This window comes from Borostomias antarcticus, assembly GCF_949987555.1.
Source record: "Borostomias antarcticus genome assembly, chromosome: 9".
Classification (NCBI taxonomy): domain Eukaryota; kingdom Metazoa; phylum Chordata; class Actinopteri; order Stomiiformes; family Stomiidae; genus Borostomias; species Borostomias antarcticus.
The window spans coordinates 22,320,940-22,335,515 of NC_140242.1; the positions used below are offsets into that span (position 1 = coordinate 22,320,940).

Below are 14,576 nucleotides of genomic sequence, written 5' to 3' on the forward strand. Positions count from 1 at the left end.
ACAGTAACTTTGACCTTCTGTGGCCATGTGTTGGCCTGTTTGTCTATGGCGGTTCTTTCTGTTACCCCACTGTCCAACTTTCATAATGTTTTGTTTGTCATGCATCGTTTCTTGATGTATTTGTGTCAAAATTGTTGAAACTGAGGGAAATAAATTAAAGTAGAATCACAATGTTTTAAAGTACCTGAAGCGAGGAAGCCTGAAGAAGAAACCATCAGTCCAGTAGTTGTACATGAACAAAAGGACCGTGCCACCCCTACAGGTAATGCTGTGTGCAGTTGTGTGCACTTAAGTGTCTGTTTGTCTATTATGTTAATGTGACTCTGTCATCTTATTAATCTCATCTGATTCTACCTTCTTTATACTTTAGACAACACTTTTGACAGCACATTTTGATGTTTGATATTTAAATGATTAGAGTACAGCAAAGGTTTTGTATCTTTCAGGATAGCCTATTATTATGTATGTCTTCATGTGTGTGTGTTTGTGCGTGTGTGTGTTTCAGTGTAAATATATAATTCAATAGATTGGTTTCTTCAATGTTTTGTGGTTATGGTCAGTTTCTCACCATTCCTCTTGAATTGTGCTTGTCATCAATCAAGCTCATCAATGTTTGTTAAGAAATTCATCTAAGAGCATTGGATGTTTGTTATTATTGTTGTCTGTGTATTTTGTTTTCTTGATCTTCTTAGTCTTACCTCGCTTAGAGATATTTGTAGTGACTGACAGCTATGTTTCTGTATTACCTGAAAGATGTGCCTAGACCCACAATTCATGTGGCTCCTGATACAAAAATTGCTCCAGGTGCAAAAATAGCACCCACGCCAAAAATGGCACCTGAACCAAGAATAGCACCCGAACCAAAAATGGCACCTGAACCAAAAATCGCACCAGAACCAAAAATGACACCTGAACCAAGAATGGCACCTGAACCAAGAGTGGCACCTGATCCCAAAATGGCACCTGAACCAAGAATGGGACCTGAACCAAGAATGGCACCTGAACCAAGAATGGCACCTGAACCAAGAATTGCACCTGAACCAAGAACGGCACTTGAACCAAGAATGGCACCTGAACCAAAAATGGCACCTGAACCAAGAATGGCACCTGAACCAAGAACGGCACCTGAACCAAGAATGGCACCTGAACCAAAAATGGCACCTGAACCAAGAATGGCAACTGAACCAAGAAAGGCACCTGAACCAAGAACAGCACCAGAACCAAGAATGGCACCTGAATCAAAAATGGCACCTGAACCAAGAATGGCACGTGCACCTAAGGTGGAACCAGAACCAAAGACATCACCCATCCCCAAAAAGTCACCAGAGACTCCTCAAGCCAAAGGTACAGTTTCATATTTTCTTTTATCACTCTTCTCTTTCATATACTTTATGTATGTGTGTATACATGTGAATATGTGTCACATGCTGTACTGACATACAATATGTTTGTATGTGTATTGTATATGAGTATCTATTTAACAGATTCTTCTAGTCTGGTAATTAAACCTTAACTAATATTCTTTTAAGTACTTGGAGAGCACCCTAAAACTGAACCCATCAGAGAACCAGCACAACCTCCAAAAGAAGTCATTTCACAGAAAGGTATATTACAGATTAGTTTTTGCATTACTGTTCCCAGTGAATGAAAGGTGATGGTGATGTGCGTCCTTAAATGTCTGCCGTAGGCAGTTACTAACAAAACATTCTTTGTTACGATAAAATTATATGCTAACCTCTTCTGGTATTTTGAACTGTTCTTGAATTGATTTTTCACCCAAATTGAAATCATTATAAGAACCTGGAGAGACAACAACCTATGATTTGGTTTATTACCTTAGAGACGGCTTAGCATGTCTGACAGAAGTCTCAGATTGTGGTTCTTAACCACCTCAAAAACGTTAGTACACAACATACATCTTCACAAAAAACTGAGTGCTTTCTGGCATATCCTTGTGTCAACCTCTAAAGAAATGTTTCTGCATTTAGTCATAGCTCTCAGCGATTCAGTGCTAAGCCGTGGCTAAGTAAATTGATTGCATTTTAGATTAATGACTCAATTCTGTAACAACTGACTAAGTGATTTAGGTGAACAATCTCTTCTTATAACCTTGTCAAAAGTCCAAGACATAGCCAGGCATGAAGGAACAGTCACCAAACCACCTGCAGCCAAAGTTCCTCAAAAGACAGATGCAACTCCAACAAAAGGTACTTGTAAGAAAAAAATCAGATGTAAGGTTCCTTTTCTTGCAGCTCTACTTTTTTCTTTCCTAAAGCTACATTCCATCTATCTTGTAAAGTTGTTTCCTTGTATGTTGATTGGTTTGATGTTTGTCTCTTGATGGAATGTGTTATGTGCCTCGGAGTGTGTTAATCTTATATATTGCTGTCGTAGTTAGAATTGGTGAATGTGCTGAGCACTCGACAGAGTGTGCATTGCACCTGATGGTTTCTCTTAATGATGTATCAAAGGTTTAAATAATCGTAAACACAATTGACACATTATTTTAAGTTATCACGGATGAAAGAACAGAGGCGCTGAAGGTGGAAGCTGCTAGAAAACCTCATCAAACCGCTGGCAAGCCAGAGCCAGAGGTAAAAAGGCAAACTCTTCAGCAGAAAGGTAATTTCTGGCAATATATGATGAATGTGAAGTTATTAAGTAGTAATTCTTATTTTTCAAGTCTTCCTCATCTTTTACACAAAATGATGTTGTCCTCCTTGTGTTTGTGTGCATTCATGTTTGTATTTTCTGTTGCTTGATAATGTCATATACATCTAAACAGTAACACCAAGGGAGGTGCAACCTCAGACAACTGCAGTTACTAAACCTAAACCGGAGGATGAAGTTACCCTCCAAAAAGGTATGCTAGAAGCCATTATCTATCATCAAACACTGATACAAAAATCAGCATTCATTTTATCCTGGTAGATATACTGTAGTTCACATTGATCGACCTGTTTGAACTATAGTCTCCCAGAGAGCAGAGAAAGTTACTCCTACTGCAAAAGTAGAAGTCCGACCTCAGCCCAAGGAAACTTCCGAAGAGAAAGGTATTGTTAGCTACTACACTACTATTACAAATGCAAAAGCAGTCCTCACATTTCACCTTGATAAATACAAATCTGTATTGACAGATATACAAAACATATTTACCAAAATAGCTTTATATTTTACAAATGTCAACTTAATTTTGTCTTTGTTTTGTGTTGTTCTGTCATTTCCTTTGCCACCGCTACATGGTGAAAATCTTGAAAATCTTAAATCTTGTTTTATATCTTTAAATCTTCTCAGTTCCTATGAGGACTGAGCTAACTGCAACATCCATGGTTGAAGGGAGTCAGGAAACTTCCCTGAAGTTGGGGCTGATGGAGAGGATTTCCCTGACGGAAGATGTTGTTTACCTGCAAGAGGAAGCTGTGACATATAAGAGAAGAGAGGAAATTAAGTCAACTACTACGATGACAGATAGTATGTACCAAAAGAAAACAATGCCAGAAGAGGCTTACACAACTTACAGAGCAGAGCAGCAAATTGAAGATGGCTCAGCAAGAAGAATGGAAGATGCAACAAAATTTGAAGTAAAGAACATTGACCCGATGTCAAATCTTAAAGCTCAGAAGCCAACACATTCCACAGCTAAAAAAGAAGACTTGTTTAGTGAAAAATACATTTCTCACAAGAAAGTTGTTTCTCCAAAGGAAGAACCTATTCAGTCAAAAACAGTTTTACCTGATATAACAAAAATTGAAGTAAAGAACATTGACCCAATGTCAAATCTTAAAGCAAAGAAGCCAACACAACCCACAGCTAAAAAAGAAGACTTGTTTAGTAAAAAGGACATTTCTAGCAAGAAAGTTGTTTCTCCACAAGAAGAAGCTATTCAGTCAAAAACAGAGACAGACATTCCATATGAGAAACATATTTTACCCAATAATCAAGTAACCCAGTCTAAGAAAGCTGTTTCTGCTAAGGATGAAGACATACTAAACAAAGCCGTTTCTCCCAAGCAGGAGTACAAATCACCTCAGATTGAAATATACCCTAAGGAAGAGGTTACTCCCTCTAAAATAGCATTTGCTCCAAAGTATACAGGCATCACATCTCAGAGAGCTGTTTCTCTTCCTTCCAAGAAAGGTGCTCTTTCTGAAGAAAGTGGTTTGCCATTATCTAAAATAACAACCTCACCTCAAGAAGCATTTTCATCCCCCAAAAAGAGTATATCTAAAGAAGACGACAGGAGTAAGGAGAAGGATGCTCCACTTAAAAAGCCTGTTCCCACCAAGGATGAAGTCACTCCATTTCAGAAAACGGGTTTTCCCAGGATGGAGAAACCTGCTCAATACGGGACTTCTCAAACACCTCAGGAGACACTGAGAGAGTACAGCAAAAACACAATGGAAGAAGGTCCTGCACAGAGTATTGAACAGCAAACATCCTTTGAAGGTATCTAATCAAATCTAACTAATTCAGATGTATGCAATACGATTGACAACTCTTCTGATTTGATCTTAAATCTTAAAATCTCTCCTTTTCCATATTCATCTGGTTGTGATATTCTTCAAATCACAATGGCTTGCATTTCAACTCTTTATGAGCGTGATAGAATTGTATATCACTAAACCTAAATTTGGCAGGTATCTTCCCCGTGACTAACAACTATACTTTGTTGTGCATTCTATCTTTGTTTCTTGGTTGGCTGCATGTTGTCTGTCTTAAACTAAATGTGATATATTGGGAGTTAAATCTTCTAAACCAGACCATAAGGTACCCACTAAGGTGGCCCCTGTTCCTTTAATGGAGGATGTCACTCCTCAAGGTACAACAAGTACTAAAGGGACTGTCTTTATACACAAACATCTTCTATCTTGTGTTTCCTTTGTGTTGCACCCATCACTCTTGTATTCGTTTGTCAGTTTGTGTTTGTTTACAGTATGTTTTGCTCATGTGTTTGTTGATTCTGTTCATCAACTCTTAGCCCAAAAAATTATTTATTGATTGTGACCTTGGCATACTTGTATTCTAAGTGCCTCCAGTGAAAAAGAAACCTTCCCCTGCACCCTCATCAACTCCAAAGACTTTGCCTGCTCCCCATGTGGAGAGAGTACCTCCCTCTGAAGGTACAGTCTTTCAATATCTATGTTCTCTTACAGTGTCTGTGTTTGTTCGATTAAATCTTGGCCAAAATTGTTATTTTCATGGCATATTTGTACTCCAGCTAAAGTGTCACCAGTGGAGAAGAAAATCTAATTTCCTTTGTGTCGCGCCCATGACTCTTGTATTCGTTTGTCAGTTTGTTTGTTTACAGTAAGTTTTGCTTTTGTGTTTGTTTGCTCTGTTCATCAAGTCTTAGCCCAAAAGATAATTTCTTGATTGTGACCTTGGCTTACTTGTATTTTAAGTGCCTCCAGTAGAAAAGAAACCTTCCCCTGCACCCTCATCAACTGCAAAGACTTCACCTGCTCCCCATGTGGAGAGAGTACCTCCCTCTGAAGGTACAGTCTTTCAATATCTATGTTCTCTTTCAGTGTCTGTATTTGTTGAATGAAATCTTAGCCAAAACTGTTATTTTCTTGGCATATTTGTACTCCAGCTAAAGTGTCACCAGTGGAGAAGAAAATCTTGTTTCCTTTGTGTTGCGCCCATGACTTGTATTCGTTTGTCAGTTTATGTTTGTTTACAGTAAGTTTTGCCTTTGTGTTTGTTTGCTCGGTTCATCAAGTCTTAGCCCAAAAGATAATTTTTTGTTTGTGACCTTGGCATACTTGTATTTTAAGTGCTTCCAGTAGAAAAGAAACCTTACCCTGCACCCTCATCAACTGCAAAGACTTCGCCTGCTCCCCATGTGGAGAGAGTACCTCCCTCTGAAGGTACAGTCTATCCATATCTATGTTCTCTTCCAGTGTCTGTGTTTGTTGAATGAAATCTTAGCCAATATGGTTATTTTCTTGGCATATTTGTACTCCAGCTAAAGTGTCACCAGTGGAGAAGAAAATCTTGTTTCCTTTGTGTTGCGCCCATGACTCTTGTATTCGTTTGTCAGTTTGTGTTTGTTTACAGTATGTTTTGCTCATGTGTTTATTTGCTCTGTTCATCAAGTCTTAGCCCAAAAGATAATGTCTTGATTGTGACCTTGGTTGGCTTACTTGTATTCTAAGTGCCTCCAGTGGAAAAGAAACCTTCCCCTGCACCCTCATCAACTCCAAAGACTTTGCCTGCTCCCCATGTGGAGAGAGTACCTCCCTCTGAAGGTAGTCTTTAATATCTATGTTCTCTTCCAGTGTCTGTGTTTGTTCGATGACATCTTAGCCAAAATGGTTATTTTCTTGGCATATTTGTACTCCAGCTAAAGTGTCACCAGTGGAGAAGAAAATCTCCCCGCCAGCATCAAGTCCCTTGGCAACTCCCCTAACGGAGACGTATTCCCCACCTGAAGGTAGAGTCTCTTCTGTGTTTTTTGTCAGTCATGTTGTTTAAATGTCTGTCTTCTCTTGTTGAACATTTCTTCTGATTATGTATGCTTCCCACACCACATATAAGTAAGTCTGAGCCGATATGTTGTTCCACTGCCTTTTAAAATTGGCACTCAGAAATTCTTATTTTAGAAATGTGCTTAATGTGTCTGTTTTGTAGTCTGCTACCTTAACAATCTTGGTTTATACTGCATGTTTGTCCCAATCTCATAGTATATAAGTGACAATTTACTATTCATGTTCCTGATTATATCAGATCCCCCTCTTGAAGGGCCCGATTACTACACTACTCCTGTAGATTCCCAAGTTTCACTATATACATTTCTAATGGACGCAGACCTCTCTGATGGCATCATGGCTGTCTTCACGCTACTTGCAAAATCGTCAGGCAACCCTGTCTAATGTCTAACACCCATCAAATGCTGCTCTGGTTTTGGCAAACCGGAGGTCATTGAAGAGGCATGCCTTTTCACTTCAAAATATTCATTTTTTAAGTTGAAAGGATACTGTCTTGCATGTCATGCTTTCTTGTCTAACAAATATAAACAGTATGCCTGTTCCATAGTGGGTAGAGACAAACTTAATGCTTGAGTTACTTTCTTCACAATCAGCTCTTTCCCATATGCCTTAAGATGTATGTATTCAATCTTAACTAACTTGATCTATGTTACAAATCTCCTACAGACAAAGGCCCTGTTACAGCGCCTGGACCAAGCAAAGGTAAATTTGCTTTCTTACTTACAAGTATCTTAAACACTTTTGATTAATATATATCTTGCTCTTATATATGTTTAAATTATACAAACTTAATGTCTGATGTAATGTTATAGGATGTTTCATCCATCAATCTGTTTTATGCCAAGCTATTCAACATGTTTGCCGCTGAGTCATATTACTACAGATTGTTTGAGTAGTGTTGAAGCCCTGTTTTGGAGAGCAAATCAAATAATTTTGTTCAGTGAGCTCTCTGTTGTGTGTGCATTTTTACATTTTATGTTATGCAAAATCTTTACTGTCTCAGACAAAACTACTACAACACCAGCTATTAAGACAAAGGGTAGAATCCATGTTCAAGACGATGACAAACCTGATGTGCCAACTTTGAAGAAAGTGATCAGAATTTCAAGAGACAAGGAGGAAGACCAGGAAATCAACAAACTGAAAAAGGTGCAAAAGATACCTTCTGAAGAGGCTGCAAAAGTACCTGAAGTCAGACCGTGGACATCAGAAGAAAAATTGAATTTTGAAGCTCTAACCAAAGTTACATCTTATGAAAGTTATGAGCAAGACGTGCGGCAATATGAAGCAACTGTCAGAGCAGAGGAAATCTCTATAAAACAAGAGGGGTCAGCTGATGGTAGTAATTACAAGAAACCTAAAGAATTTCCATTCAAAGGATCCACTCAGGAATCATCAACACATTTGAAAAAAGTCACTAAAGATGTAAAAGTAGAAGAGAAGAGAAGTTTGAAGAAAACACCCAAAGTGCACAAAGAAGAACACCCTGACCAAACTAGTGTGCCTTTAAAGAAAGTGACAGAGAAGCCATCAGATGAGAAAGATCAGGGAACTGTGAAGTTAGAACCCGTTGGAAAAACTGCTATACCCAAAGTGGTTCAGCCATCAATTGTCAGCAAAGACACTGATTCAGGAGTTTTCAAGCGAAGTGAGAGGCCAGAAAGAGATCAAAAAGTGAGAGAACCTGTTGCTCCACTAAACAAGTCTGAGTTGGTGTCAGATGATCAAGAAACCGAGGGTGTTGTGCAGAAGCATATTGACCAAGCACCTACAGATGTAAAACCAAAGGAATCTCACAAACAACTTTCCAAAGTAAAAATGACTGCTACTCCAGACAAAGAGAGGGAAAATGTTGGATTGAAACCATTTTCCAAGACTCCTAAAGCTGAGATAAAGGCTGACAAATCCCCAGAAGAAAGGAAAAAGGAGCCAGATGCAAAATTACCTAGTCAAGCTGTAATAGATGGTACTCCAAGAGAATCTGGGACCCAATTTAAGAAAGCTGAGACAGTTGAAACTCCAGACAAGGAGGCACCTACAGATGTAAAACCAAACGAATCCCACAAACAACTTTCAAAAGTAAAAATGACTCCTACTCCAGAGAAAGAGAGGGAAGGTATTGGATTGAAGCCATTTTCCATGAGTCCTAAAGTTGAGTTAAAGGCTGAAAAATCCCCAGAAGAAAATGAAAAGACACCAGATGCTAAATTACCTAGTCAAGCTGTAAGAGATGGTACTCCAAGAGAATCTGGGACCCAATTTAAGAAAGTTGAGAGAGTTGAAACTCTAGACAAGGAGCCTGAGAGACAGGTACAAAAGCCAAGTCCCCCAGTGAAGGTAGCCCTCAGAAAGAAAGAAGAGCTGAGTCCCAAGGAGGAAACGCTAGTGCAGTTACCTGAGAGAACCCAAAAGAATGAAACCGGTGTGGTACAAAAGCCAAGTCCTCCATTGAAGGTAGCTCTAAGAAAGAAAGAAGAGCTGAGTCCCAAGGAGGAAACGCTAGTGCAGTTACCTGAGAGAACCCAAAAGAATGAGACAGGTGTGGTACAAAAGCCAAGTCCTCCATTGAAGGTAGCCCTCAGAAAGAAAGAAGAGCTGAGTCCCAAGGAGGAAACGCTAGTGCAGTTACCTGAGAGAACCCAAAAGAATGAGACAGGTGTGGTACAAAAGCCAAGTCCTCCATTGAAGGTAGCCCTCAGAAAGAAAGAAGAGCTGAGTCCCAAGGAGGAAACGCTAGTGCAGTTACCTGAGAGGACCCAAAAGAATGAGACAGGTGTGGTACAAAAGCCAAGTCCTCCATTGAAGGTAGCCCTCAGAAAGAAAGAAGAGCTGAGTCCCAAGGAGGAAACGCTAGTGCAGTTACCTGAGAGAACCCAAAAGAATGAGACAGGTGTGGTACAAAAGCCAAGTCCTCCAGTGAAGGTAGCCCCCAGAAATAAAGAAGAGCTGAGTCCCAAGGAGGAAATGCTAGTGCAGTTAAAGAAGATTGAGCACCTACCAAAAGAAATACAGGATAAAGAAAAGGAGGCCGCCTTGAAGCATGAAGAGACTATTGAGAAAAGTGTAGAACTTAAGACTCCCTCGCCTAGGGTTGAGAAACCAAAGCCAAAAATAATTCAATCAATTCCTATGCAAAGGATTCCCAGTGCAGAAAGAACCAAAAAACTGCCTGGAAAAGTTTCTCCTAAAGATTCAATAGAAGGCATCACCCTCAAAAAATTGTCAAAGGAAACATCACCAGAAGAGGAAATGACTACTCCCTACGCACCGCTGAAAACTGGCAAAGGAACGATTCCCGCCATGAAAGAGCTCTCACCTCAGGCTGTGCAGATGAGAAAGGTTTCTACTCAGCTGGAGGAGGAGGTGTTTGAAGAGGAGCCAGATGTTGAGGAAGAAATTGAAGAAGAAGCTTGGGGATGGGAGCTTGTTCCTCATGAAAGTTATGGTTCCACAGAGGACCAGGGAGATGAATGTCTGGATGATGGGGCAGTTGAGACCCCTGGAATGCCAGGTGACAGAAGAGGTGAGATGGTGGCCACTAAACCCTCCCACTGATGACTCAGGAGATGTCTCATATAATATAATCTCCATCTACCTCAACCCACCATTCATCTACTGTATTCAACCTTCCATCCAATCTCCATTTACTTCAAACCGCCCTCCATCTATTCAACCTTCCATCCAATCTCCATCTACCTCAAACCACTCTCCATCTATTCAACCTTCCATCCAATCTCCATCTACCTCAAACCACCCTCCATCTATTCAAACTTCCATCCAATCTCCATCTTAATGTTTCCATGTCTACCATTTTAACATCTGTCCTCATTCTGTGCCTATGTGTGTCTAAGTCATTTCTTATTCAGGTCATCAAATTCATCTTTCCTAATTTTAAGTGCATTTTGTTCTCAGCTTCCGTGTGTCACATTATCTTGCATTGTCAAGGCTTCATGCAATTTAATTTGTCTGTCAGACATTACAGTACATTGTGTATGTCCATGTCATCATTTTCAAGTACATTTCATGTATTTCGTATGAATCGTATTGTGTCAGTTTTATCTGTGATTTTGTTTACTGCAATAGAGACTTTTGTTTTCTGTCCAGATGGGACACCAAAGGATGATCCGCCGAAAGGCAGAGGCAGAGGTTTTGGGGGTGAGAATATACAAGTTTCACTCTTGCATATCTTTTGAATCTTGTATCACTCTTACTATTGATGTGCATCTTCTCTAAGAATTTGCTTTTTGAAGGGTGACCTTGAGTCAAGGTGAGTCCACCAAATAGGCAAAATGTTATCAAGAGGTCATCTACAGGTAACTAGAGAGAAGGAGGCAATCACAATCATAAGCAATATATATTTTTAAAGCTTGATCATATGTCATCAAACATTCATGTCGAACACACTTGTCAAACATTCTAGTAAATCATTACCAAACACAAGAGTATGGAACACACACATTTATGCTGCATATATGCTATATGAAGGGCCTAATAAGTGATTTACCAGGCTTGTCGATGGTGCACTCTTAGTGACACACAAGTCATCCACATGCATTTATGTTGTTTAACTTTCTAATTTCAGCAAAACAAACTCCATCCCCTGGTGATGGTGGCAAGGGTAGAGGATTGAGGCCTGCTGGAGACAAACCACCCCCAGACGAACCCTTCGCAGGATTCAAGCTCAAAGCTGTTCCTCTGAAGTTTATCAAAAAGCTCCAGGACATTGTGCTGACAGAAGCAGAGTCCATTGGCTCTTCTGCCCTGTTTGAGTGTGAGGTTTCACCCTCTACAGCAATAACTACATGGATGAAAGATGGAAGCAACCTAAGAGAGAGCCCGAAACACAAATTCACCTCTGATGGCAAAGATCGCAAACTGAACATCATTGATGTCCAACTCTCTGACAGAGGCGAATATACATGTGTGGCCAAGAATGCTGGCAAAGAAGTAACATGCACAGCCAAACTTATTGTGGAAGGTATGTTAATTGTTTTCTTATTTCTGAAAGAATTGTAACAAACAATTTAAATTAATTCATTTAAAGGCTCATTGTGTATCTGACACCACACGATTACTGACGAAGTAGTTGCACGCTATAGCATAGTGCATACTGTAGCTGCAAACGTGTGTATTCTTCATATTTCTGTATTTTCCTCATATTGAACTATACTGAATGATCTTTGCGTAGAACTGCCTGTGAAGTTCATTAAGGAATTGGAAGAGGAGACTTCAGTAATCAAGGGACAGACTCTATACCTGACATGTGAGCTGAACAAAGAGAGAGATGTGGTCTGGAAGAAGAATGGTACACCCCTTAAGAAAATTGCAGGAAAGATGGCCATCAATGTCATTGGAATGCAACATGCTATTACACTCCAGGACGTAAGTGAAGACGATGCTGGTGTCTATACCTGTGCGTGTGAGGACATTAAGACACAGACTGCAGTTAAAGTCATTGGTAAGTACTGAAAGGCATCTTCCTCAAAACAAATTGTAAATGCTTTAAAAAAAAAATTGCAGGATACTGTAGATGGCAACACTGATTTATTTGTCAATTCCTACAGAGATCATTAGGGACTGGTTGGTGAAACCACTGAGAGACCAGCATGTGAAACCCAAGGCCACAGCCACATTCAAGTGTGAGCTGTTCAAAGACACACCCAACTGGAAATGGTTCAAAGGGGACCAAGAGATTCCTAATGACCCCACTGACAAGACTGAGGTCAAAAAGGAAGGAAAAGACCTGACTCTTACTATCAAGAATGCACAACCTGATGATGTTGGAGAATATTCCATGGAAGTTGAAGCACGCAGATACGCAGCTAAACTTACACTTGGAGGTTTGTTAAAGACATTTTTTATAATGTTTTTGATAAATGCACATAACTGAAGTGAATGCTTACAGTGTATTTTTATACTTAAACAGAGCGTGAAGCTGAGATCTTGAAGCCACTTTCCAGTGTGGAGGTGGTTGAGAAGGAGCAGGCCTCATTTGACACTGAAATATCTGAGGAAGACGTGGCTGGAGAATGGAAACTTAAGGGAGACATTCTGACAAGATCACCAGTGAGATTCAGTTCATTATATATATTTTTTCATTTTTTCAATTTCAATTTTCATTAGCCCTGTCTATTATTCCATAGTCTTTGAAATAATTAATGAGATAAAAATGTTTTTTCTCTTTTTTCTTTAGACCTGTGACATCAAAGCTGAGGGCAAAAAACGTTTCCTCACTCTGAAAAATGTCCAGCTTGACCAGTCTGGTGAAGTGTCTTACCAAGCATTGAATGCTGTCACCACTGCTGTGCTCACAGTAAAAGGTAAGCAGTTGTCGAAAAGGAGCATTGTACAGTATGCATACATACACGTACAGTACAAGAAAAAGGTATGCCATTGATAATAACTGTCATACATAATCATCATCCATGCCTCCCAGAAATGGAAATGGACTTCACAGTCCCCTTGAAGGATGTGTCTGTGCCAGAAAATAAACAGGCTAAGTTTGAATGTGCCATCACAAAGGATGTGCCTAAGGTCATGTGGTTAAAGGGCTCTGACATCATAACACCTGGCACTAAATATGACATTATTGATGATGAAAAGAAACATATGTTGGTCATAAACAACTGTGAATTTGATGATGAGGCACAATATACTGTTGAAGTTTTGGGCAAAATGTCAACAGCCCAACTTACAGTAGAGGGTAAGTATTGGTTAAACCATTCTCAGTTTAAGATCATACATTTTGGTGCTTAATGCCTGTTATCTATAATCTTAATGGGTGATTAGCCTATTTGGCTAACAACAGCAACCCTGTTATGCACTTACCTAATATTATAGGAATGAGACTCAAAGTGATCACACCACTAAAGGACGAAATTGTGAAGGAAGGCAAAACGTGTCGATTTGAGCTTGAGCTCTCTCATGAGAATGTGACAGTGATGTGGTACAGAAATGAAATAAAACTTCATCCAAGCAGAACCGTGATCAACTATGTTGATGGAAAGAAACATGCGTTAGAAATGAAGGAGTTGACTCTAGATGATACCTGCCAGATTAAAGCACAGGCTAAAGGAATATCCTCAATGGCAAACCTGACGGTGATAGGTAACACCACCCCTTTCTTTCTTTCTTTCTTTCTTTCTTTCTTTCTTTCTTTCTTTCTTTCTTTCTTTCTTTCTTTCTTTCTTTCTTTCTTTCTTTCTCTATCTGTCTTTCTTTCTTTCTTTCTTTCTTGTATGAATTGGTTTTCTGTAATATGCTAGATGTAGATAATGTATAATTTGAGAATGTTATTTTCACAAACTAAAATTTAACTTCACCTTTTCCAGAGGGTGATGCAGTCTTCATAGTGAAGCTGCAAGATTATACTGCTGTGGAGAAAGACGAGGTAACTCTGGACTGTGAACTCAGCAAAGATGTCCCTGTGATGTGGTACCACAATGAGAAGGAGATCAAGGCCTCCAAGATGGTGGCCATGAAGGCTGAGGGGAGACGCAGAGTCCTGTCCATTAAGAAAGTGGAGGAGAAAGATAAAGGACAATATATGTGTGACTGTGGAACAGACAAGACCATGGCAAATATCAGTATTGAAGGTAAACATGAGAAACCTAATATCAAAGATGCCACTGCAAAGCAATTTAGACTTTTTTGCTTTAATAGCTTTATATGTGTTCTGTTATAGCTCGAGATATCAAGGTGATTCGTCCAATGTATGGTGTTGAACTCTTTGATGGCGAGACGGCTCGTTTTGAAGTGGAGATTTCTGAGGATGATGTCCATGGCCAGTGGAAACTGAAGGGAGAAATCCTCAATCCCTCTCCTGTATGTTACATTGACAGAACATCAGAAATATTTATAGTGTAAAAGCAAGCTGTATTCTTGAAATATAGAAATCTTTGGACATGGTATTTTCGTCATTAATTTTCAAAATCATTCACAGGATGTTGAAATTGTTGAGGAGGGTGGCAAGCACACACTGACTTTGTACGGCTGCAAGGTCTCCCAGTCAGGGGAAGTGAAGTACCAGGCTGCCAATGCTAAGTGTACAGCTAACCTGAAAGTCAAAGGTACAATTGTTGTTTC

The 14,576-nt window shown here is 39.6% G+C and overlaps 1 protein-coding gene across 1 annotated transcript in view; it reads left to right on the forward strand.

The window, feature by feature from the left end:
• Positions 1-9,395: 9,395 nt before the first annotated feature.
• The window catches only part of ttn.1 (titin, tandem duplicate 1), a gene marked incomplete at its 3' end in the record, with an annotated part of 89,028 nt that continues 83,847 nt past the window's right edge, over positions 9,396-14,576 (forward strand). Inside the window, exons 1-12 of the mRNA XM_084442757.1 lie at positions 9,396-10,014; positions 10,596-10,646; positions 11,074-11,469; positions 11,680-11,949; positions 12,056-12,331; positions 12,418-12,557; positions 12,685-12,811; positions 12,928-13,194; positions 13,332-13,598; positions 13,823-14,086; positions 14,176-14,315; positions 14,434-14,560. Coding sequence (XP_084298883.1) covers positions 9,456-10,014; positions 10,596-10,646; positions 11,074-11,469; positions 11,680-11,949; positions 12,056-12,331; positions 12,418-12,557; positions 12,685-12,811; positions 12,928-13,194; positions 13,332-13,598; positions 13,823-14,086; positions 14,176-14,315; positions 14,434-14,560 — 2,884 coding nt within the window. The 5' untranslated portion in view covers positions 9,396-9,455. The remainder of the gene's footprint in view (positions 10,015-10,595; positions 10,647-11,073; positions 11,470-11,679; positions 11,950-12,055; positions 12,332-12,417; positions 12,558-12,684; positions 12,812-12,927; positions 13,195-13,331; positions 13,599-13,822; positions 14,087-14,175; positions 14,316-14,433; positions 14,561-14,576) is intronic.